The 26,022-nt window shown below is 42.0% G+C and overlaps 2 protein-coding genes across 11 annotated transcripts in view; one reads left to right on the top strand and one right to left on the bottom strand.

Annotated features, from left to right (window-relative positions):
- KCNS3 (potassium voltage-gated channel modifier subfamily S member 3) overlaps positions 1–26,022 on the bottom strand; it is a 442,125-nt gene that overhangs the window by 287,336 nt on the left and 128,767 nt on the right. The gene's annotated exons all lie outside the window — the stretch shown is intronic.
- RAD51AP2 (RAD51 associated protein 2) lies at positions 4,007–24,706 on the top strand. Of its 10 annotated transcripts, none has more exons than XM_083431576.1 (6): positions 4,007–4,124; positions 8,298–8,389; positions 9,740–12,550; positions 13,100–13,201; positions 13,326–13,376; positions 22,673–24,706. In XM_083431576.1, exons 3-6 carry the CDS (start codon positions 9,772–9,774, stop codon positions 22,789–22,791), a joined length of 3,051 nt encoding a protein of 1,016 aa, XP_083287702.1. In that variant the 5' UTR covers positions 4,007–4,124; positions 8,298–8,389; positions 9,740–9,771; the 3' UTR covers positions 22,792–24,706. The 10 variants fall into 10 exon arrangements, with proteins under 10 accessions (XP_083287702.1, XP_083287699.1, XP_083287700.1 ...); XM_083431573.1 differs by lacking the exon at positions 4,007–4,124 and adding an exon at positions 4,672–4,774; XM_083431574.1 differs by lacking the exon at positions 4,007–4,124 and adding an exon at positions 5,259–5,300.

A 26,022-nucleotide genomic window follows, 5' to 3' on the forward strand; every position in this document is an offset into this window, starting at 1 on the left:
AGCTGTTTTCTTTCCCGTTTTACTCTCACAAGAACCCTGTAAGGTAAGTTAAGCTGAAAGGCTGAGACTGGCCCAAGAATACCCAGTGAGCTTCATGGCTGAGCTGGAATTTGAACCCTGGTCTCTCACTCCAACCAACACTCTATATGCTATACCACAATGGCTCTTCTACCGCATGCTGACAGCTAGGGCAAACAAATCCTTGATTTTCCAATCGGAGAGAATTCCATAATTACGGACCAATAGTAGAGAATGGTTCTTTGTGTGTGTGTCTTTTCCCCTACACACATCCTTGCAAACTTTTGTTATAAGGACTTACAGCAATGTAAGTTCGATGTGAGTTACTTCCAGCTATGTGGGTATAAGAATGCATCCTCAGTTGACCCTAGAGATTGTAATTAGAGAAGAGGATTTATGTAAGTATATAAAGCCTAAGTCATTAGGGACTTTAGAGTCAAAACCACCACTGCATCAAAACCATAACTTTGTCTGGAAAACAAATTTACTGCTTGTTGTACATTGAAAGAAAACTACATGAAAATGATATGCCGTTGGTATTTGACTCCAGCAGAATTAGAAAAAGTGTATTAAAACACCTCCAACTTATGCTGGAAGCATAAAGATAAAGAAGGTACTTTTTACCACATATGGTGGACATGTAAAATAGTAAAATACTTCTGGGAAATGATATATAATGAATTGAAAAAAATGTTTAAGATAACTTTTATCAAAAACCAGAAGCCTTCTTACTAGGGTTAACAGGAGATAAAATATCAAAAGATTTAAAAAGACTCTTTATGTATGCGACAACAGCCGCAAGAATGCTACTTGCCCCGAAGTGGAAGGAAGAGAAAGTCCCAACTAAAGAATAATGCATAACCAAGATGATGGACTATGCCGAAATGGCAAAGATGACCGTGAGGATCAGGTACCAAGATGACAAGAAATTCAGTCAAGTGGAAAAAGTTTATAGAATATCTGAAAGACCACTGTGTATGCTTAAAAACGTTAGCAGGATTGTTGTAACACTTATAAAGTAATATGAATCAAGGTAAAAAAGGAGATAAAATGGATTAGAAAAATGTAATTAGATGTAAAAAAATGGGGGGGGGGGGATTGAAAGCCGGGGGTGTGAGGGGAAGTCTGAGGGATTTAAGTAATCCCAGGAGTGTAAAGCTTGAAAAGGATGTGAATGTATAAAAAAAATTGACTGTTTAAAAAAATGAAAATAAGATATATAAAATCTTTCTTTCCATAGGATTTTTCCTTTGGTAGAATTCACTTGGTTTTCAGTTAACGGCAAATGTCAGTGGAATCGAACCATTTGCCTGCAAACTTTTGTGTATGAGAATGGAAGGAATAGTCTAGTTCCAAAAATAATGCAATCCAAATTAATGTGCCTTTTTTTGAGTTGCTGGCGGTTAATGTTGACCTGGGAACTGTATTATCAATTCCTGCTGTGAGAAACGATATGATAAACTGCCGCTTTGCTGTTGTGGATTAATTAAGAGAAAAATGAAAGAAAACTACCTACATAAAAAGCCATGTTTGTCTTTGGGGTTTTGTAAAACTGATACAAGAAAACCACTGTAGAAAAAACATTTTGCAAATTGTTTAATCTAGTTCAGCAACACTGTGTCACTGGCTAATTTATTCACGCCTAATAGGTGTTTTTGCAAATGCCATAGACTTTTGGATGCTTTTGATGGAAGGCCAAGGTTTTAAAAAATTGATCTTTGCATTGTGTATTGCTCACATCCCCTCCTAAAGTAAGTACAACTGCTTGCCGTGGGTCAAACTGCAGAGATTTCACCACACTGAAAATGTAACCCCTGTCCATTTTTGTAGTAACAGCACAGTTATTCATTAATGAAAATTTTTATATCATGCTTTCCATGAGACAATGTACCAGAAAAGGTAAACTCCTAATTTTATGGTCTATCTTCATAGGCTATTCAGCTGACAGTCAAGATTTGTTTTTATCATCTTGTATAATGGCCAGTATATTAGTGCTTGCAAGCATCATGGCAATGTTTCAAACCTGAGATTCCTAGGCCCCCATGAATTGATTCCCTATTTCTAATTCTTGATTTCTTGCCCTATGCATCCTTTATTCTTCTCCTTTGCTATTTAGGCAATTCTCTAAAGTATGTTGTTTTGCGGGGAACCATAGAGATATGGCCATTTTCACTACGGCGATCCTTCCCAACCATTTCCCACAAATTCTGAGGCAGAACTGGCTTGTAAATTTTAAATAACGACATTGCTGTGCCTGCCCAGTTGGATCAGGGCTGAGACACAGAGCATTGGAACTTTTCTTTACGATAAAGGAATGCTAGAATACCAGGATAAACAACCAGACCAGAAATGAAGGTTCAAAACTTTATGTGCCACAAGGACTCTCCAGCTCTCTCCTGCCATTTCCAGATTTGAATTAAAATATTTATTTATTTCCTAGCACCATATGTGTACATAGTCGCAAGTGGGTTGCTTGTGTGTAAGTAAGGGGGGAGGGAAACACCAGTATAATACAGAATAAATATATCATAAGTGTATCTAAGAAACACTAACACATCAGGTTGTCAAATACATATGTTGTCCCTAGTGTTTCTGCTTCTTAGGGCTGCCAATCTACTACACTCTTGTTTAAAAATACAACATGAATTTTAATCATGGCATAGTTCACTTTGACAATTTATATAGCTTTTCTTTCGTTGCTTGTAATTTTCAGATTATAGAAATGATCACTCCAATACATTTTCAGGAATGAGCCCATTTTAAAACCCAATGATTCCTATAACTTTTTACCATCGGGATTCATATTAAAGTGAAGAACTCTGGATATTTTAAAATTAGTTTCCTATCCTTGCTGTATACCTATTGCTTCCTCAGGGATACCAAACTTTTTATTTGTCAGGCTTATTCTAACCCCTTTGCTAGAGGTTCTTTAGCCAGTACAAATAATGAGGGGGGGGGAGCCTTTTTTTGCTGCCCCATTCAACACATTCAATTCCTCTAATCTTCAAACACCGCTTTCCATTCTGATACAAGCACCCATAAGATACACGAACTAATTGCTGATATCCGCTCTTTCAACAATTCAAATTAACACTTCCATTCCAATTTATCAAGCACCTTAATGGCATCCCAAGGGAGCATTGCTAATGGTTGTTTGTATATTTCCTTGTATTAAGTTGTCTTCAGATAGGCTGTTTATCTTTTCCTTACAAACCATACATGATCTTTGTGCATGTAATTAGAGGCTATATTTACCCATTGTTCCACTAGGAGGCTAGTAAAACATGGAAGTGAAGTTGTTACTAGGGAGATAGGGCGATAAAATTCAACTACTTAATTATCTTTATTGGCTTTCACTAAGACTATAATCCTCGTTCGTCTCCGAGAACTAATAACTGATCCCCTTCTTTTATTTTATTAAGTAATTTGGCCAGAAGAGAGTTTACATACTTACTAAATATTTTGTAAAAAAAAACCTACTTAGGTATGTGCCCAATCCTGGCACGGTATTCAGTTGAATGTTCTTTTATTACCAAGGAACTACATGTGACATTCCAAGGGGGGACCTATTGGGTTGTTTTTATTTTTATTGTGTATTTTGTGGTTTTATATATTGATCTTATTCTGTGAAATACCTGAGACCCCCAGGTATAGGGTGGTATATAAATTGAATAAAGAAGAAGAAGAAGAAGAAGAAGAAGAAGAAGAAGAAGAAGATGACCTTGCAAAAGTACGATAGATATTGTGAGTCTGTCTTGGGGGAGCAGCACATTGAATACCCCATGATCTATGGGTTCAGGCCAGAGGATATACCTCAAGTTTATTCTCTTATCCAAACATAAGCAAGTACACACACAACCCATCGAGAAAAACAACATCAGACCAAAAGCACTTTGCAGACTAAATACTTTTCACCAGTGTTGGCAGGTTGGTCTTTCTAAAACAGCGCAACGGAACATGAATCCTAAGATTGTGATGTATTTTGATTAAAGAAATTAATTTTAAGCACAGAATAAACACCATGAAAATACAGTGTCTCTCTGTCAAGAACAATATGACCTAAAATTGTGCAAGAAGACTAAGCTTTGCAACGAATTTTTTGTTGGGTGTGTTACATTTTCTGATTTTCTTCAGTTAAAATGTTTTTTTTATCCTGCTTAGTTTAATTTGCATTGCTTCATAGAAAGCTGTTTCACGCAAGTTTGATTTCTTTCTAGAATCCCTGTGATATTTATTTGTTGAATTTATATCCTGCCCTGCCTTCCAAAGTGGCACATAATTTGTTTTGCGGAGGAATGGTCCAAATCTAAGAGTGTTTTATCACAAAATTCAGACAACAATATGGAGCGCTGTTGATGGGAACGGCATGTATGCAGCTTGTGAGCATTCCTTGATATAGCTTTATTAATTTATTAAAATATTTCTATGCTGCCCTGTACAATTTATTAAAAGATTTCTATCCTGCCCTGTATAATTTATTTATAATTTATTAAAATATTTCTATCCTGCCCTCTCTAATATGATTCCACCATCCCTGACCATGACTATTGGCCATGAGATCTGAAAATTAAGCCCATCATTTCCAGGAGACCAGAGCTTCCAATCTGTACACTATACATATTTAGCACACATATTTAGCGGTACAGCCTCTTTAATTCACTTAGGTCAGCAAAAAGCCTTTAGGGCTTCTGCGACTGGATACTAAGCTGTTTCTAAGGACATACGCCTTAACCACTTGCTTTGTACAATACCTTTGGTAACAGCAAAATGCAGAATTGTATTATATGAAAAAAAACCCACATATTCATTATTAATACATTATAAATTAAAAATGCGGCCACAAACAGATCCAAACAGACAGCATTTTGCTGAGAGCCGCTAAAGGATCAGGCATGCGCTAGATATGGCTTTTACTGTTAATGAAATTCAGAGGGCACTTATTTTAGCAGAATGCCATTTGTTCGGGATTAATTCAATGATCTTTTGTTTTAAGTGAATAAACATTACATACTGGACCAGCTGAGTTTGGGATTTGGGAGTCCCAAACTAAATTTAAAGAAATGAACATGTTCTCTCTGCTCCACCCCCCCCCCCCTTTTCAAACTGACGTGAAGCACAAAAGTAGAAAGATAAATAAAACGGGTGCAGAAATTAGAACAGGGGAGATTTATATTTTGGAACTGTGAGCAATAGTAACATGGTGAAAATCCCCAGTCAGTCCCATCCTATAAATGTTTACTCAGGTGTAAGTCCCACAGAGGTCCAATGTGGTTTACTCTCAAGTAAGTAGACACAGGCTTGCAGCCTAAGCCATGTTTCCCTTCAACAAATCTTCTGACAGAGAAGATGGAAGGAAAGCGAAAGGCCTGCCTATCTTTTAAGCTGATTCTTCCAGGCGGGAAATATTGGAGGAGACCTCAACTGCAACGGCCATCTTCTACCCACTTCTTCTTCTTCTTCTTCTTCTTATTATTATTATTATGGGGGGGGGGAGTCCCACTGAGAATTACTCCCAAGGAAAAGACGCTAAAAACATGAAGGAAAAATGGGTCACTATTGGGGGGAAATACCAACTTTTTTTGTCATTCCTGTCAGGTTTTATGGTTTATGTGTGTGTGGGGGGGGGGGGGTTTGTAATAGAAAAATGAAATTTTTCATAATAGAAAAATTTGTGTTTAAAAACAACTACATAGAAACCAGATGTTTAATTGTCACAACTTTACTCTTTGTGAGGAAAGAGGGAAGATTACCCTCCACACACACCCCATGATGGTGCTTAATTTCCCCCAAAACATTAGGGGCGTGGGAGGGACAAGAGCCTCCGTTTCGCATGTTAATCTGAATTTGATCCCCACTGAGTGAAATAGGATTAACTCCCATGTAACCGTGTACAGGATTGCACCTTAGGCCAAAGTCCCCATTTTCTGTCCCTCCTTCTGTGTTGCCAAACGCCTCACGACGTTTTCCCGCCTAAATGAGTCCTCATACTGGAGGCAGTAGAAACACAGAGAAATAATAATCCGAGCAGTCATTGCTTGGAGACGGATCTTCCGGGTGCTTTTATGCACCCCCTTTTTCCCCTTTTTTATTTTGGCTTCCACTTAGAAGTAATAAAATCCCTCTTTTTGCTGACCCCCTCAGGGTGGGCGAGGTGTTGCTCAACCACAGCTAGAGGTGCCATCTTGCATTTCTGGATATTGTTTTGAATGAAAGGTCATAACTTCCAGTCTTGGGGAGGACGGGGGTCAAGGGTCTGAAGGAACATAAAAGTTGGAAGTTTTTTTTGTAATTCCGATGTAAAGTCTGTGTCCAGAAGGGGCACTGACGCCTCAGAGTACACACGATTTCTAAAAGCCACTATTCCTGTACACCGCAACACCAGGATTACCTGTGCACTTCTAGATATTTATCTCTTACCAACTCTGTTTGTATAAGTATGCTCTCAGAGACTATATCAATAACCAAGCAAACTCAACATTATAATAGCACCTCAATTTTGAACCATCGGCATGTAGACTTTTGTGTATAGAAAGGGAAGGGATAGTCTAGTTCCAAAGTAATGCATCTCAATTTCTATGCACACAAATATGCAAAAAAGAATCACATTACATGAAAAAAGATTAGTCCACAAACTAATTGGGGGGGGGGGCATCTTCCTGGTACATTTATATTACTCAGGAATTTATTTTTTATATTACTCAGGAACTGTCACAATTAGAGGGGGGGGGAATCATGCTCCAAGTCTCTTAGCCTAATCTACAAAGAAGTGATCGCAATAAATTGCTATGATGCCTGAAAAGGTTATTTTTTGCAGGTTCCTCCTCACAGTCTGTTCACTGAGTTTGGGTTGTTGGTTTTTTTTTTTTTTTTTGAGGGGGATTGAGTTTTATTCATGGCCTGTTCTTGCTTCAGAGGCTGCACCATTGCCCTTATAGAAGTAGTACATGGTGAAGCTGAATTCCTCAGCTCTGAGGCGGAGAAGGAGCTGGCTGAGGAGGCAGCTGGTTGAAATTGTCCCAAGTCCTGCAACAAGAGGCTTCCCAAACGTCAGGAAAATTCCTGACATGTCCTGGTTTTCGGGCATAAAAATGGCGTCGGGGGGGGGGTGTGCCAGACTGGCAAAATGTCAGGGAAAACCCAGACGTTTTGTGGCCTTGCTGAAGAAAAAAAGAAGTGGTGCCTCGCAAGACGAAAAGAATCCGTTCCGCGAGTCTCTTCGTCTAGCGGTTTTTTCGTCTTGCGAAGCAAGCCCATTAGCGGATTAGCGCTATTAGCGGTTTAGCGGCTATTAGCGGCTATTAAAGGCTTACGGGATTAGCGGATTAGCTGCTAAAAGGCTATTAGCAGCTTAGTGCCTTAGAAAAAGGGGGTGGGAGGCGGAAAAAAACCCCAGGAATCGCAAGACATTTTCGTCTTGTGAAGCAAGCCCATAGAGAAATTCGTCCTGCGAAGCACCTCCAAAACGGAAAACCCTTTCGTCTAGCGGGTTTTCTGTCTTGCGAGGCATTCGTCTTGCGGGGCACCACTGTATGGCCACCCTATGCAACAAGCAGCATTTGGTAAAAAACAAGAATCTGGAAGCCCAGGGAACAGTGAAGGTGTTACAACAAATGCCCCATGGTGGAATTCCCTCCTCCTTGTTCCTTTCTCTCTCTCTCTTTTTTTACCTCAGCACAGTAACATAACAATGTGGATGTTCTAGAGTTGCCGTATTTCAAAAAGTAAAAACCAGGACACCCTAAATGTTGCTGAGATATTTTTTTTAGTAGACAAATAGTGGTGCAACAACGTTATATTTCATTTTCAGACAAGCAGTTTACTTTTAAAATGTTATCAGAGGAACCAGAATTCAGGGTCAAATGATTTCACAGAAAACACTTCTTAAAATGCTATCGGAATATTAATGCTTAATTAATTAATTAAATTCATTTATAACCAATGGGCTAGGTCAGGATTGAGGCACTAGTCCTAAACACACTTACTACGGAGTAAGCCCCATTAAAAGAAAATGAAGCTTACTTCCATTAACACACATAAGATTGTGCTTCAGATCAGTTGTGCCTATGTGCCATTGCAATCGATGTGAAAAATTAGTCACTGCTAACTTGCCCGATTGAATTGAACAGGAGCTAAGTGCAACACACTTACTCTGAATCCAACCCAGTATGGTTTTTAATATGTCTTGCTTAAAGTTATTACAGGACATTTTATTTCGTTGTAGAATGCATGCCTCAGCCAGTCAATGCAATTAAATGTTTTTAATGTCTCTTTTTTAAAAGCAAAACAAAACTGCAGAGAGGAAGGATCAGAAGTTTGTAGTGACTGAAGAGAAATAGCACCGTTATTCTTGAACTCTTGATTTGTGTGAAAGGTTACGTATTTAAAACATTTTTATACTATTCGTCAACATCAATGCCAAGAAAGCTACTCTAGGATGTTCCAAAACCAGCTAAAAATTCCTCTCTTCCATTGCTGAGTACTGCACCCCTGATAGAGGAAGTATCTGAAACAGGACTTTCTGAAGATATCTGAAACAGAGACCTTCTGTTAGTCTCAAAATGTGGGTTAGATTAGCACGGGAAGAAGCACTCTTTCAGGTTTCATAAGTAGGGACACATGATGGAGTATGCAGGGAATGGCTAAAAGCGCTATCAGCCAGAGAGCCCATTTGAATTAAGCAAATATATTTGGGGCTGTTTTCAGAAAGTGGTTAACAGTGCCCATTGTGTGCTGGTGATGTTCTCAACCCACACTGACCAAGAGCTATTAGCTACCATCTACATGGGGTATGCAGTTCTAGCCCACTCCAGGTTACTATAGTAGCTATACCGATCAGTAATGGGAAGACTCTCTTCCATTTTTATTGCAGTGTTGGAACTATGTGTGGCCTTCTCTGGTGGAATCCAAGCACATATAAAAAACGCCGTGGAAATACTTAAAAAAAGGTTTTGAAAAAAATATTGAATTTTGCGTAGCTCACTGATGCCATCTGGTGTCACATTTGTATATTGCACTTTACAACACATTTAAAATGTTTTATTTGCAGCTGTGCCCTCTGTTTATTGCCCAAACTATGGCTTTCTGCACATTAGAGAGTACTCTGGGATATCCCTCACTCCAAACTTAAATTAACAAAATTTTCATGAATAGTGGTGGAATCACTCAGGGAAAAATAGGTGCCAATACTCACCATGAAGTTGTTATAGTAAGGGCCACACTTTTTAACATGAAAAAGATGTGCTGTTACTGCATACCCTTTAGTGCCCCCCTAAAAAAAAGCACTGGAACTACTGTATATTTCTGTCCTTAAAATGTAAAAAAGTAAACAGAGAAGTAAAGCCTATCATGCTGAATGACTGAAATATTGATCATTGCTTTTTTCTTTTTTTAAGAAATGAATCATGCCTAGTGCTGTGACCCTAAGCAAATTTATGGGGAAATAAGTTTACTTTAAATGTGTGGCCTCTTATTCCAAGTAACTATGTTTAGTACTTTTCTTTAAAAGCTCTGTAATTATATTTTTCATCTTTTAACACACTCCTGTGGTAACTGGAGATCAAATGAAAATGATGTCATTGCTATTGTCTCATATGGAAAAATGATAAACATGAATAAGAGAGCACCATATTACTCAAAATGCATTTTGTTAAACGTATGTTGCTAATGCTTAAAATACACAAATAGTTTGCATAATTATAACTTGGTTTAAATTTCAGAACAGGTCTCATCAAGTTTTGTTACTCAGAACTGAACATGGAAAGTTTACAAGCACTTCTATCCATATCAGAAGAGATGGAAGAACCATGGCCAAAGAAACTCAAAACAGATAGTCAAGTGAGCTCAAATGAGCAGAGGCAGTTGCTAAAAAGTTTATGCTATGCAGATAAGAAATCACCAGACACACATCTAGGTTTTCCTGAAGGATCTTGGGATTTTAGTCAAAACGATTTGGAATTGCAAGAGAAAAGCAGCACAAAAACCAGCTTAAGACAGGACCTACATTTTAGACTTTGTATGAATGCCCATTTGCATTCCAGATTGTTAGGAAATACACCATTCATAGAAAAATGGGCAATTGAAAATGATTACTGTAGCAATTTAAAAGATTCTGGTTCTGAATTTAATGAAAATATTAATTCATTGGTCACAAAACCTAAACCTTGGACCATTTTTGCTAAAGATAAAGAAAAATCAATAGACAGTGGCAACATTTCAAAGGAGATTAAGTTACCATCAGTAAATATACTTTCTTATGACATCTTGGCAGAAAATATTGTTGTAAGACTAGACTATTTACTTACAGATGTGCCAGCATTTCAAACTAATGAAAATGGCACAGGTTGTCATCATGTACATGGAGAAAAAAACCATATTCCCAAACCAGTTGCAGATGGTGGAAGCATCAGTGACAAAATCCCACTGCTATGTTTGTTAGGTGGCAATTTTATGAAAGGAAGAAAATCAAACATTGGATCGTTCTTATATGAATATAAAAATGTTGTGGGTGAGGATGAAAATATTTTATTCCGCAAAAAGCAAACAAATGCCTTGGCAAAGAATAACTTAAGAAGGAGCAAAGTATATAAGCACATGTATATATCTTATTCAAGAAGCTGTGGAGTTTTAAATACCAAATTAGTAAAATGTGCTGCTTTTGAGTTGTTTTTACATGATTGCAGCACTGCAGTTGAAAAGAATGCCTCAATATTCAGCCATTTTTTTCTGCTCAATACCCAACAAAGGGAAATATCCAATGGCACCAGTACCATGGAACACACTGAATTTTCCAGATATACTATAGAGGATGGTAGCTTTTCAGTAGTTGGTAATGAAAAAGAACAAATGGCAAGGCAACTTATAATTTTTAACAAACACATTTTCCCAGAGAATGATTTTCACAGCTCTACTTTATGGGGGAGAAGGTTGTGTAGTCCTACAGTGCACAACCTGTCAGCAAACTTCAGACTATTTAACTATTTGACTTCAGCTCCACTCAAATTTGGGAAGTGCAGTATTCAACAATCAAATCTTCCAATGGTGAGTACAATGGAACCAAATATACAAAAGAGAACTGGAAAATTCTTCAATGAAAACAATGCTTTTCCTGTTAAAAAATTTAAAGCTTCTCATTTTATTCCCAGAGCACATAGCAAAGCACAAGCAAGCAAAAGCAAACATATCCCAGAATATATAAGAACTTGTAGCAGAGCAATGATGAACAAAACAAGGAATGGTAATTGTGAAGACTGTGGTTCTACTGAAATGAAAGTCAATTTTTATCCATTTGACACATATAAACAAATTTGCCTCAGTACTGATTCAGAGGAAATTTCATTTATAAGAAATGTGATCTTTAAAGTTGAAAATAATAAAAAATATAGCAAAGGATATTTTGTTCCTGATAAAAGAATAACTTGCAGTGGCTCTGATACATTGACTTCTAATAGTGTTCTCCCTCAGTTATATACAATTTGCAATCCTTTTTTGGAACAGAAAAGCAAAAGTAAAAAGTCTAAGTATCCCAAAGATATAAACAACAATAGTCAAAGGCGCACATGTGAAGACAACAACATGCACTTCCCTATTAATGGCCTTAATTCTGGAAATGTACTTAAATATAATGGTGACCAGTATTTTACTTCAGCTGGTTCTTATGATATTTGCATAGATCAAAATAGACCAGTGATTGTCAAAGCTCAGCGTTACAATATTTCCCGGCATGGAAAAAGAAGAAAACTAAGTGGCTTTGTATTTGAAAAGAATAATAGTGTTTTACCATACTACCCTGTTTGTAGTTCTAGAATCTCTAAGAACTTGAAACACCCTATAGTTAAAAAAGTAGAAAATCTGAATTTATTGCTTCAAAAAAGTATTTTACTAAACAGCACACATAATCCAGAACTAGCGTCTGTGAAACAAAATGTCAAAGATGTGGATAAGAAAGAAAATTCAACTTTTGAGCAGAGTTATGTAAGCAAAAGAAATCAACCTCAGAATATAACTACGCTATGTTTCAATTATGGATGTGGGGAAAGGCTTAGTTCTAAAGACACATTAACAATGACTTCATGCACAATGAAACAAGGCCATTTTGAAGATGCCATAGAAAAGCATTTATCTTCTGAAATTAAAAGCAGACACGAGTTTGAACTGAAAAATCAATTTGATCTGGTACTGGAAGAGCTTTTCATGTTTAATGAAATTAGTAAGGAAAATGTGGAAAAAGAAATGTGGAAATACGGGGAAAGAAATTTTTTGGAGAAAGATCCCCTTGTATTTAATCATTCTGACATCACACTAGATGAAGACTCCAGAATTTTTTTTGAAAATAAAGCAAATACGACTTTCACTACTACTGGTAGTACTGTGAACAGTACTATTGCAAAGCATACAACTGGGATGAAGCCAACTAAGAATGAACAAAGTTTATTTAAGAACACAGTGATAAAAAGTCCTGGAGAGCAAGAAGTACCACATGACCACTGTCCTTCGAGTGTAACAGATGAAGAAATGTTCTATGCACCCTCTCAAGGTAACTGCATAGTTGAATTGGCCTTCTGTTGCATGTGAATCAAGAGGAAAAGGATGTGTCAGACCTTTGTGAATGTGCTAATACAGATTACATTTTCAAGGTAACTAGTAGGGCTGGTTTCAGGCTTGAGGGGCTCTGGACCATTCTCTATTGGTCCAGGCCAACTTACCTGGCAGAAGTGACAGCTGGCAGCAGTGTCAGTTGGCTGAAGGACACCATTTAAGATTTCAACAGTGTCACAGAGTGACACTAAGGTTGCATTCCCATCCCGACTTACTTGGGAGTAATTCAGTAGTCTTTACTTCTGAGTAGATATGGTAAATATAGGGGAATGAAGTGTAGGCATCAGGAGTGGACTGGGTCAGGGTACTGGGGACTGGGAAGCTGTCCGGGGGTTCAATGTGCTGTTTCTGGTCCTGATAACTGGTTAAAGGCATCAGAAGGTTATCTGGCAGGTTATCTAACATCTGTTTTTCTAGAGCAAAACACCAGTTCAACTTTAAAAAATAAATATAATACTAATTGTGAGTTTATTTTTTTACATTTAAGAACATGGCGATTCTCCTTGTAAACAACCTTTCACTTGGAGCCCAGCATTTGTGCCTCATACATTTATGGAAGAAAGAAGCTGTGGTTTAAGAAATGAAAGAGGTAAATTATTCTGATTTTAGTTATTTACCATGGAAAAGTTGTTACCTTATATTTCTTTTTCAATGTAAATCACAGCAAGTAAACATTTTGCAATATGGGATTGTTCGTCTTGTTTGTGTTCCAGGTTCAATGGTAGAAAATGAAGCATATTTTGCTCACCAAAATGACAAAAAAGGTACGAAATATATGGAGTGACTATAAAAATGGTTAATGTCTTCTCTATTTTGCTACATTTTGGCCAACTGTATTTGCTCCTCCATTAGATATTTATTACAATATGAGCCAAAGTACAAACTTTTCAGGAGAAAATTTAGCCTACATAATCAAGTAATTAGCTTTATTCATAATTGGGCAGCCCTGCCTGAGGGCTCCTCTGCACAGATTCAGTTCCCTGATTGGCGATTTCAGTGAACCCTTTTGAAGTCAGCTTGCAGCCGTGGTTTGGATTCACACTGCATCTGCAAACAGAGAAAGCAGGTCTCTCTAACAGCATCAATTGGTTGATTGGCACTGACAGTGAGCCCTCTTAGCTGCACTAGGCTAGGGGATTCCTTAGTGCAGCCAATCAAAATAGGACTTGCTGAAAGCACAGATCAGCTGATCGGCTCCATCAGTGAACCCTGCTTGCATAGGAACAATTGGAGGTTAACTTTAAGCTCCCAATAGTTTTGTTGTCGTCACATCATTGTAGTCACTAGGCAGAGGGCCTTCTTGGTAGTGGCACCCACCCTGTTGGAATGCCCTCCCATCAGATGTCTAGGAAATAAACAACTACCTGACTTAGAAGACATCTGAAGGGAAGTTTTAAATGTTTGGTGTTTTATCGTGTTTTTAATACAGTGGTGCCTCGCAAGACGAAATTAATTCATTCCGTCTAGCGGTTTTTTCGTCTTGCGAAGCAACCCTATTAGCGGTTTAGCGGATTAGCGCTATTAGCGGTTTAGCGGCTATTAGCGGCTATTAAAGGCTTAAGGGATTAGCGGATTAGCTGCTAAAAGGCTATTAGCAGCTTAGCGCCTTAGAAAAAGGGGGTGGGGAGCGAAAAAAAATCTCAAGAATCGCAAGACATTTTCGTCTTGCGAAGCAAGCCCATAGAGAAATTCGTCCTGCGAAGTGCATTGAAAAACGGAAAACCCTTTCGTCTAGCGGGTTTTCCGTCTTGCGAGGCATTCGTCTTGCGGGGCACCACTGTATTCTGTTGGGAGCCTCCCAGATAGGCTGGGGAAACTCAGCCAGGGGTATGTATATATGTATGTACAAACAAACTATTATTATTATTATTATTATTATTATTATTATTATTCTGCATCATATGGTGTGGGGCAGGTCAGTGTGGTCTTTTTTTTGGGGGGGGGGGAGGGCATTGTGTGCCAATCTGGGACCTGTGCCTCACCTAATTAGTACTGTGGGCCAGATAACAACCCTCTCCTGATGACAGCTCTCCTCTGTGCCATATTCCCATCTTCCATTCCTCCCCCCCCCCCTGTGGTTTTCTGCCCATGAAGCTAAAAGCAACTGTGAGATGGGGGATCTGGAGGGAAAATCAGAGAAGTAAGGGATAAAATTCCATTTTCTTCTAAGGATGGGGGAAGGAATGCTTTTAAAATGAATTTATACATGAAATTTGGCAGATCTGACTTGATTGAGCATTGTGGTTGTTGGACCACCTCTTGAATGATTGCTTATGTCAGAGTCATTCGTGCATTATCTCAGCCAGATGGGTGGGGTATAAATAATAAATTATTATTATTATTTTAAAAAGAGAAAGCCTGGCTAATTATATTCAAAATCATACACAAGCAATAGGCACATTATATGTATAAAGCGTGTTCTCAATAAAGGAGAGCACGTGTTGCGGATGGGGACGGTCAAAACACTCTGTGGTAAGTAGGCAGGTTGGTATTAATGGGCCTGTATGGATCCTGTTGCTGGGGCAAAATAGATGTTGCCAATTTAGGGGTGGGATCAGAGGGTATTTAAGCAGGGTCCACAGCAAGCTACTTTCTCTTTCGCTGTGGACATCGGATCAGTACCGAGCTTCAGCTGGAGACTGGTTGTATACCGACCTTATTTTCACCCCCCCCCCTTTCAGTTTTCCCTCTTTTTTAATCTCTTTCTTGGTTTTGGTTATTGCTTTCTAATTTTCTTTACCTTCCCGGCGCTCAGATTTACCTACCGCATTTGGCGAAGGGTTGGGGCCCCCGGGCCTAAGGGCTCGTTGGGGGGGGGGCGCTGGGGCGTTGAAGGACCAGTCCACCCTCGCCTGCTCCGAGGTTCTATTAAGGCCTGCTCCTGGCAGGCGGTGGTCCGGGGGCGGCGTGGGCGGCGCGGACGCCCGCGCGGCCCAGGGAGCGACGCGAGCGGCTCCCCCGCGGTGCTTCGTCGCCCGCTTAGCGGGCGCCTCGTGGTTGCGCTCCCCTCTTCCCCCCCCTCCCCCACCCCCGTTCCGACGCCCGAACTCACCAGGGGGTCTGTAGGTCTAACCGTTGCGGCTGGCGGCTGGGGCGTAGGTTGTGCGCCACGTGGCGCTCACGGGAGGCGGTTTAATACTCCGCGCAGCATTCTTCGTGCCTTTTCGACGCGCTGAGGAGTGTGTTTGGGCCTACAAGCCTAGACCGTTTACGACGCCATTTTAGGGGCAATTTTGGCGGGAGCGCCATTTTGCCCATCCTCCAGGGCTCCGGCGGCCATTTTGTGTAAGGGCAGCTAGCTTGGAAGGGGAAGCGGTTCCCCCTAGTGGCTGGCTTGTGTTAAGCGCAGGTGAATTTGTTTACTATTTGGTGATGGTTTTCTTTGGCTGGTACTGATCTACGTTAATTTTCTGAATTTGGTGGCCATTGGGTAGCGTTCATTCTTATTTTACACTGATCGTTGATTTGACTACTGGTTGGTGGTACAGCAGGGTTGCCACTTCTGCTACTGACTTGCTCCTTGATTCTGCTTACTCAAGTGTTATTTTAATTTAATTTTTGCTTACTTAACTCTTCCTTTATTGTTTTGTTTACTCAAGCTTGTTATTTGGTAATTTGATTTATTCCTTTATTTTATTTATTACTATTATATTTTCTTTTCATCAGTAGTAGGAATGGCTCCCAAGAGGAAGGCGGCCGTAAGTTGGCCCGGGGCAGTGTCCTCAGCGAAGCGACCTATCAGAGGCCCATCCCAGGCCTTGCGTTCTCCGGAAACAAGTCCGTCTTTGAGGCGTCTTCAATCTATGGTCACCGATCTTGCTGATGACCCAGTGGCCTTGGCGCACGTGGAGGCTGAGATGGAAGGCCTGGTGCAACGCTGTTCAACTTCACCGACTCCTCCCGCGATGCCAGCTCATACTGCTGACGCATCGTCCCCGGCGTTGTTTTCTAGCGAAGATGAAGGAGCGAATCCTTCTGATGAGGGTTTCTTACCTAACACCCAAGTGTCTCAGTCCCCGGTTTTACCGGTGACCCAGGTAGCCCCAACAAGGGCGCGGAGGGGCGCCAGAAGGGCGCCCAGGCGAAGAGCCTCTGCCCGGGCAAGGGCCGCAGGGGATCCCTCAACGCAGTCCTTAACGGCTTTGAGGTCTGTGCCGGGTCATTCACAAGTTGTCTCCTTTCAGTCGGTTTCAGGCTCTGCCCAGCAGGACGATGGTTCAGAGTCATCGGTTGAGGACAGCCTTCCCCCTCCGCCAAAAGCCTCTTCCGGTGGGCACCGGCGCCATAAAAGGAGTTCTAGAAGACGCACCAAGAGGAGGCGTAGGGACACCTCTTCTTCTTCCTCAGGTACTTCATCCCAGACCTCTAGTAGTGATGAGGAAGCCTCTCTTAAGCTTTATTGGGGCTTTGGAGAGGCTTCAGGGCTCCCAAAATGGGCATGGGAGCGTAGGGCAAATTCACACAGGGCAAAGTATGGGGCGGTGCAGGAATGCCGGGAAGGAGTCCTGGTGCCCGACGTTAAGGTCTCCACCAACTCAGCCAGAGACATTATTCCTGGCGCGCACTTGTCCGCCAAGTTGCGCTCCAGGATTTTGGATGGTCGTTATGTGGATATATTTAGCCTGGCCCCCTCGCTGGAGGGCCAGGACTCGCAGGAGAGGGCCACGCCCTCTTCTAGGAAGCAGGTGGTCGTGGCTAAGGCGGATAGGACATTCGAACGCTGGCTGGACAGCTTCCAGGTCTTCGCTGGAGTGGTGTCAGCAGCTTATCCTAGGAGGTCTCTGCACTTATGGGTGTACCAGACTATAGTCCGTTCGGCCTTTACGATGGCTGGACAATCTGCTGCGATATCCTATGATGAGAATTTCAGGCGCAGGGCTGCCAAGATCCCTACGGCCCGTTGGGACCGGAAGGATCTGGATGTCTGGACCACCTATGTGGCCCCATGTATTGATAAAAAGGCACCGGAACCGCAGAAACCCAAGGCTGGCCCAGCGCGGCCAGGTCGCAAGCTGTTTTGCTGGGATTTTAATAAGGGCACTTGCCAACGGCAATTTTGCAGATACTCCCACGTTTGTGAGAAGTGTTCAGGTAGCCACCCGGCGTCCGCTTGTGCTGGGGGACGGCGGCCTTTTCGTAAGGGCGGGGGCTCTCAGCAGCCCTCTAAGTCTGCTCCCCAAGCCCCAGTTGTTGGGGCAGGAAAGTAGCGCGCTCCTTACGTTGGCCGATACCCCGGTCCGGCTTCAGCCGTTGCTTAACTTGTTAAAATCCTACCCGGACCGGGAGGCAGCGGCCTATTTGAGTGATGGTTTTTTGTTCGGCTTTAGAATCCCGGTAGTTTCAGCCCCGGTGGCGAGGAATACGGCAAACCAGAAGTCTGTCAAAGATATGCCAGATGTGGCGCGTAAGAAGATTGGGAAGGAACTGGCCTTACGTCGTATGGCTGGCCCCTTCGTTGCTCCCCCATTTCCTAATTTGCATGTCTCCCCTTTGGGTATAGTTCCTAAGAAGGCTCCTGGGGAATTTCGCCTAATTCATAACCTTTCACACCCTAGGGGCACATCAGTAAATGATGTCATTCCCCCGGAGCTTTGCTCAGTGAAGTATGCTACTCTTGATCATGCGATCAAGATAATTCGGAAGTTTGGGCCTGGGGCCCTTTTGGCCAAATGCGACATTGAATCTGCATTTCGGCTACTCCCAATTCATCCGGATGACTTCTGGTTGCTGGGTTTTTATTTTGATGGGGGATATTATATCGACAAGGCCATGCCCATGGGCTGCTCGGTGGCCTGTGCCGCCTTTGAGTGCTTTAGTTCATTCCTGGATTGGGCATTGCGTAAAAGGACGGGGCTGGGTGGAGTCACCCATTATTTGGACGATTTCTTACTGGTCGCAGCAGGCAATACAGGTGACTGCGTGGTGTTATTACAAGCCTTTGCGGCTCTAACGGAAGAGCTGGGTGTGCCTTTGGCAGCTGGAAAGACGGAGGGTCCTTCTACGCAAATGACATATTTGGGCATCTTGCTGGATACCGTGGCCCAAACTTCCAGCTTGCCGGCAGATAAGATATTCACCTTACGGGCGGTCATTGAGAAGATGCTTCCTTTGAGAAAGGTTACCTTGCGACAGCTGCAGTCGTTGCTGGGGCACCTGAACTTCGCCTGTAAGGTGGTCGCTCCTGGACGACCATTCTGCTCTCGCTTGGCCAGGCTCATGTCGGGCTTGAGAGCCCCGCAGCATAGGGTGCGCCTCTCTAGTCAGGTGCGGGCTGACCTACGCATTTGGCTGGAATTCCTGGCGGACTTCAATGGGGTGTCTCTGTGGCAGGACACTCTAAACTTACAGAATGATTTTCAGGTGCATTCGGACGCTGCGGGATCGCTGGGGTTTGGCCTGTTTTGGGACGGTAGGTGGTGCGCAGAGCACTGGCCGCCGGCCTGGCGTGGGGAAGCTATAACTCGGGACCTAACTTTTCTTGAGTTTTTTCCCATTGTAGTGGCCGTGCATCTGTGGGTCGAGCATTTCAGGAACCGTCGAGTTTGCTTTTGGTCTGATAACATGGCAGTGGTGAATGTGCTGGCTAAGCAGTCTTCACGATCTCCTAGGGTGTCTGCTTTGTTACGGGCTTTTGTTTTACATTGCCTGCGTTTCAATATCGTGTTCTCTGCCTGTTTTGTACCTGGTGTATCTAACGAGATTGCTGATGCTCTGTCCCGTTTTCAGATGGAGCGCTTCAGGTCCCTGGCGCCAGAGGCTCGAGACCGTCCGGAATTTTTCCCGGATCACCTCTGGAACCTTGGCAGCACTTAGTTTTACAGGGAGTAGCTGCATCCGTTGTGCCCTCCACCTTGCGGTCTTATAAGAAGGCCTGGACTGATTTTTTGCATTTTACGGGGCAGTCAGTTGCGGGGGTGGTTAGTACCCCCCATTCCACCTCTCAGGTACTCCAGTATTTGGCGCATCTGTATCAGATGCATCGCGCAGCTAGGACAATGAGAATCCATGTAGCAGCGATTTCCTTCTTCAGCAAAGCATTTTTTAATAAGGATCCCTGTCGGAAGTTTGTAGTGAGGAAAGCTCTGGAGGGCTGGGGACGCCTTCGTCCATCCAGGCCAACCTCCAGGCGGCCCATCACGTTTGATTTGCTGACAAGGATACGCAGCAAACTAAGGGGTATCTGCTGGACTAAATATGAGGCTCGGCTATTCTCCGCAGCATTTTCTCTGGCATTTTTTGGGGCCCTGAGAGTAGGGGAGGTGGTCCTTGAACCTAGGCGGGACGGAGGTTCGAGGGGTTTACTGTTGCAGGACGTGAGCGTGTCTCCGTCGGAGCTGCAGGTGAATGTCAGAAGCTCAAAAACGGATCAGCTGGGAAGGGGAGCGGTTATTCGGCTCCCGGCAACTGGGGAGGTGGGCCCATGCCCTGTTAAGGATCTCCAGAAATTCCTGGCGGTACGACCTCCAGGTGGGGGCCCCCTGTTGCTACACGAGAACGGGCAATCGTTGACAAGACAACAGTTCACTAAGGTATTACGCAAAGCTATTGCAGCATGCGACCTTACGGCTTCTGAGTTTGCTCCTCATTCCTTCCGGATTGGGGCAGCGACGACAGCCGCTCATTGGGGTCTAACGGCGGAAAGGATTAAGGATTTGGGCCGGTGGAAGTCGGATGCCTTTAGGGGTTATGTGCGGAAATGATGCGTTTTCGTGTGCTTACGTCTTTTGTTTCCACCCTAGGCCCTGTTGCCATTCGCATCTGGATTGTGGGGCACAGTATTGTGCATTGGGCGGCTAGCAGAGCTCGACAGTCCGGATTGGGTGCCGGCCTGGGTCTTCCGCAGCACGTACGAGTGTCTTGGATCTCCAGACGGGGGATGCTGTGGAAAGAACTTTTGCCACTTATACAGAGGCGTGTTTCCTTGGAGGGCCCTCCTACGGCGATGGTGATACAGCTGGGAGAGAATGATATGGTCTCCTCCTCATGTTTGTTTTACGTGCGGTTATGTTGCAAGATGTGAGGGAATTGGCAGCCTGCTGCCCGACACTAAAATAGTTTGGTCACAGTTGCTTCAACGTCGCATTTGGCGGGGTAGTCCCTGCCCGGCTGCCACCGAACGAGTCAGGAAGCGGATTAACTCCGCAGTGAGCAAATTGGTGGTTGAATTGGGTGGGCTTGTGATTCCTCACCCTCTTCTTACATTTCAGGCTGTTGAATATTTTAGGATGGATGGGGTTCATCTTTCCTCAGTTGGGAATGACGTTTGGTTGAATTCGGTGGTGGCCAAGTTGAAGGAATGGTTGGGTTTGTGAGTGGTTGGCGGCGAGCGTAAGAGCTCGAGTGGCGGTTAGGCATTGGTTTAAATTGGTTGGAGGAGGGGTATGGATTGGCTGTGCCTGCCCCTCAAAAGCTGCTGCTGCACGGGAATTCCGTTAAAGGAATTCAGGGGCTTACCATCCTTTCGTCCAAACCCCTGGAATCGGGTTTGGGCCGTGTAAGCCCCTAGGAGCATGCGGGGAGAAGCTGAGGGTCTGTGCCGCAGCTCCAGTTATCCCTGATCTTGTTCCTCCACACTGGCTTCCGCTGGAATCCGGGAGTCAGTGCTGTCCCCAGGCGGGGGGGACAGATAGTCATAACCAATGCCTAAGCAACCACTCATAATTTGTATGCTTAATAAAGTTGTGGCCAAAAATTTATGCCAAAAACCTTAAACAAAAATCATGTGTGATGTGTGAGTTATTGGGGAAGGGTGTTTTGGGGGACCTCAGCACGCAAAGCGTGTTCTCAATAAAGGAGAGCACGTGTTGCGGATGGGGACGGTCAAAACACTCTGTGGTAAGTAGGCAGGTTGGTATTAATGGGCCTGTATGGATCCTGTTGCTGGGGCAAAATAGATGTTGCCAATTTAGGGGTGGGATCAGAGGGTATTTAAGCAGGGTCCACAGCAAGCTACTTTCTCTTTCGCTGTGGACATCGGATCACCCGCCCGCCCTCCCTTGTTTGGGCTTGCGCTTTTGACCTTGCTATCGCCTGTCTAGGGGTCGTCCGCATTGGTGCGGGGGCATAGTAGGAATTTTCCTGATTGGCTGATTAGTGTGTGCCTTTCGGGTTTTGCCTACTACGTAGCAAATCGTCACAACTTGTAAGGTTGGCGGTTAGGCATTGGTTTAAATTGGTTGGAGGAGGGGTATGGATTGGCTGTGCCTGCCCCTCAAAAGCTGCTGCTGCACGGGAATTCCGTTAAAGGAATTCAGGGGCTTACCATCCTTTCGTCCAAACCCCTGGAATCGGGTTTGGGCCGTGTAAGCCCCTAGGAGCATGCGGGGAGAAGCTGAGGGTCTGTGCCGCAGCTCCAGTTATCCCTGATCTTGTTCCTCCACACTGGCTTCCGCTGGAATCCGGGAGTCAGTGCTGTCCCCAGGCGGGGGGGACAGATAGTCATAACCAATGCCTAAGCAACCACTCATAATTTGTATGCTTAATAAAGTTGTGGCCAAAAATTTATGCCAAAAACCTTAAACAAAAATCATGTGTGATGTGTGAGTTATTGGGGAAGGGTGTTTTGGGGGACCTCAGCACGCAATATGTGTAGAACAGTCAAGCTCTCTGCAGTACTATATTTCCATAGCACAATTTTGTAAATATAAGTGTTTGTGTACAGTTATATGAATTGCTGCATGAATCTGTTTATGTACCGGCTACTTTAGGAAACTTGGATTGTATATGTGTAATAATATTGTAGATATACTAATGCATATAGTATTTAAGAATTGTATTTATCACCACAATATTAATGTTGGAAATTACAATATCAGTGTTCGATCTAGATAAGAAGAAGATTGTATTATTTCTCTTGGATACTATACAATAGATGCCCATGATGCATACCAAAATGTACATATATTTATTGTTGTGGTGGTATTCACAATTCTGCAGCCTTGATTTGGTTTGGACTAAGAAAAACTTCAAACTCTCATAATGAGAAACTATGGTGAGACAGGGATACACATACAAAGTGCTTTCAGTTTTCATAATGCAGTTTCATATCTTTCTTTTACAGGAGATTTTTTATTGGATGGAATTGTAAGAGTACAGCCTCTTAAAACATGTCGTGGTCCTTTAAGAGTTGGATTATCAAAGAAAGCTAAGCCAAAACAACTTCATCCATATTTGAAATAGTTCAATATACCATGTTTTGAAGAGCACTTTTTGAACCAAAACCATTTACAGTTTTTAGTACATTATATATATGTTATAGATATTTTTGGTTTAAAAGGATTTAATAATAAAAGTCCTGTATGATGCTATACTAAGATATGAGTGCTTCATAATGTAGTTTTACAGCATTTATTTATATAAGGATTTTGTGAAATTTCTGAACTTTCATATTTAATATGATGCAAATTCATTGGATAAATGCATTATCTTTGGTTAAGCTATTCTCATTTCTTAAAGTACACTAACAAAATGTAGCAACTTATAGCATTTTATTAAATAATCAGCCATTTTTAATTATGTAGATCAGCTTTAATGCATTATAGAATACGCTGGTCAATAATGATCTAAAGTCATCTCATTCACACAAGGACTTCCTGTTGCACAACATAACTTTTTCTTTTATCCCCACAGCCCCCCATAATCTGCTCTGGAGGGTTGGGGAACCCCCAGAACAGGTTTTGGGGGTGCAGGGGAGGAGGAGAAGGGGTAGAAGCTTTGTTGCACAAGCAGACATCCTTGTGAGAATGAAGTGACTTCATTGGATAAGAACCCACAGCCTTCCTATTTATTATATTCATATATTCTTCTTAAGAGAATTTGTGTCTCGATCAGCAGATCTGCATGCACAACACTAGGTTATATGCATGGCTACTGCATATTAGAATCTCTGCACAACTGAATTGTTGTTTGGAGCTACTATCTGTCACAGAGTTGAGAATGGAAGGGGGAAAGATTGTATTCACTTTTCCCACTTTTCATATTCTGGCCAATGTTTTAGCAGTGTATTCATATTGAGGGTTTCTCCCCATTTTATAAGAATTCTCATAAAGGTTGTTTTTTGCTCTCCTCTGGGCATTACATGAGCTATTATAATCCAAATAAATAGAATATCTCAATTTGGGATGACAGGGTGCTATAGAGTTGTTTTACTGCACATGCCATTAGTATAAAGATCACACATTTAGTTGCTTATGTGGCTAAGCTGACAATTCATGAATATTCAAAGCCAATGACAAATAAAGAGAATTGCTTCCTATTAACAATTAACATTCACATAATGGGCAACCCGATTCCCCTTCCCAGCTGCTGCCAATCTCAGAAACTTAATCGATAGTCTTTTCCCTGCCACAGCATGCCACCAAAGTTGTGTTAACAATTGTATTATCTGTGATAAAATCCTAAAGGCAATTGGACCAAAGTTAGTTGTGAATGAGTAATTTATTCCATTGTTTTTAGTGAGGCAGTGCAATCCCATAAATGTATATTCAGAAGTAGTTGCATTAAACTAAAGGAGACTTACTTCTGAGTAGACATGAATAGGAGTGCACTATTAGGCATAGGTGATTTTAACTAGATGGGAACCAATAACTTCAAACCCAGTTCCAAAACAATCACGTTGTTTGTCTCATTGAAACATAGGAGCTAAATAGTCTTACTTTACCTTGCTTTGTGTTTAAGACCAGTTTACTGAATGATTCCTAAAGACTGGGTCACAGCTAGAGCGTGTTATGTAACTTCCAACTGTTAGCATTGGAATTATGATAAACAGTTGATTAATGGTGTCTATGTTCACATGTTTTTTGGAGTTATGGGTGATTCAAAGTAAACATGTTTGTTATTAAGCCCTTTTATAAGCATTTTAGTAGTTATTGCGCTAAGTTGATATTGAAATTTCCTATTTACATAAGCATGTTATGTTGAAACTGAGCCTGCAATTGTTCATATTACCTAACTCTCTTTTTCAGTCGGATTGACTTATCTTTTAAATAAAACATTAGCAAAAACCAAAATAAAACACAATGGCAAAAAATGGTAACACCAAATAAGACAGCTAATTAAGATCTGAGAGTGAAATAAAGGATTTTAACAATTTAAACTATTCTTTTCTATTTCTTCAATGTTTTCAAATATCTGGGTACTTGTAATTTAACAAAGAGCAAGTCCTAAGCTATGTAACAGGACTGGAATGCAGAACTTTAATTGCAGATTGAATATCAATTTTAGATAAAGGAGAATTGGATTATGCAAAATTACACCAGCTGCATAAGACAAATTATGCAATGACAAGCTATTTTTGAATCTCTGGACCTTGGCAGGATGTTTCCTTTTGATTTCAACAATGGCATCTGAAACAGAAGAATATAGCAACCCTCTAAACCCTCTATATAAAGCATCTATTATATATTCTGTTCCTCATTAGATTTTATACCAGTAAATTATGGGTGTAAACTGCTGGCATCAGTGAGAAGAGGGACACAAGACATATACATTATGCTCATTCACTTTGTGGAAAAAAGGCTGAAGATGGAGCTACACACTACACACAAACAGGTGGAGCACAAGCCCAATGGCATTTAGGGAAAAACAGCTTTGGAACAGGGTGGGGACAGCAGAAAGGGAGTATGTTTAATCTGTTCCTACAGACCATTTTGCCACAACAAAATCTTCCTTAAACAACTTCCTTTCTGGGTTCCAGGCATATATTTAATTCTTGCAAACATACACCTGGTACTTTAAGGGGTGGGGAGGAATACATTGGGGACATTTTCATTGGAAAAGTGACAGGAGGAAGGGCTAACCACCAGGGGTAGGCAACCTAAGGCCCAGGGGCTGGATGCAGCCCAATCGCCTTCTAAATCCGACCTGTGGATGGTCCAGGAATCAGCGAGTTTTTACATGAGTAGAATGTGTGCTTTTATTTAAAATGCATCTCTGGGTTATTTGTGGGGCATAGGAATTCGTTCATCCCCCCCCAAAAAAAATAGTCTGGCCCCCCCACAAGGTCTGAGGGACAGTGGACCGGCCCCCTGCTGAAAAAGGTTGCTGACCCCTAGCTAACCACCCTCAGCTCCATCTGAGCTCCATAGAGCTCCATTTAGCTCTAAGTTGACTTGTCATGAGGTTGTTTTTCCTACACGAAACAGCCACTGACGTTGCACCTTGTTGCTCCTCTCCGAATGCTAGGTAGTAAGTTTCTGTTTTGTGAACCATTTTTTTTAAAAAACCTCAACATAATAATTACAAAACACCATTCACATTTTGTGAGTAATAATGGGAGGTTGCCCCCGTTCCAACAAAAAGGTCCATCGAACTGGGTTCATTTCCCAGGCATCTGCTAGAGATCCAAAAGTAAACAGATTTAAAATTGGATCAGTTCTGATTGATCTTGACCACTAAACCTGATTAAATCCA

The sequence above is a fragment of the Podarcis tiliguerta genome, assembly GCF_965153285.1.
Source record: "Podarcis tiliguerta genome assembly, chromosome: 3".
Taxonomy (NCBI): Eukaryota; Metazoa; Chordata; class Lepidosauria; order Squamata; family Lacertidae; genus Podarcis; species Podarcis tiliguerta.

What these genes read in the sequence shown, in the direction of transcription:
- RAD51AP2 (XM_083431576.1), top strand. Translation starts at nt 9,772, where the DNA reads ATGGAAAGTTTACAAGCACTTCTATCCATATCAGAAGAGATGGAAGAA. An exon ending in GTTCTATGCACCCTCTCAAG is followed by an intron (nt 12,551 to 13,099) that starts GTAACTGCATAG and finishes TTTACATTTAAG; the next exon opens with AACATGGCGATTCTCCTTGT. An exon ending in TGGTTTAAGAAATGAAAGAG is followed by an intron (nt 13,202 to 13,325) that starts GTAAATTATTCT and finishes TTTGTGTTCCAG; the next exon opens with GTTCAATGGTAGAAAATGAA.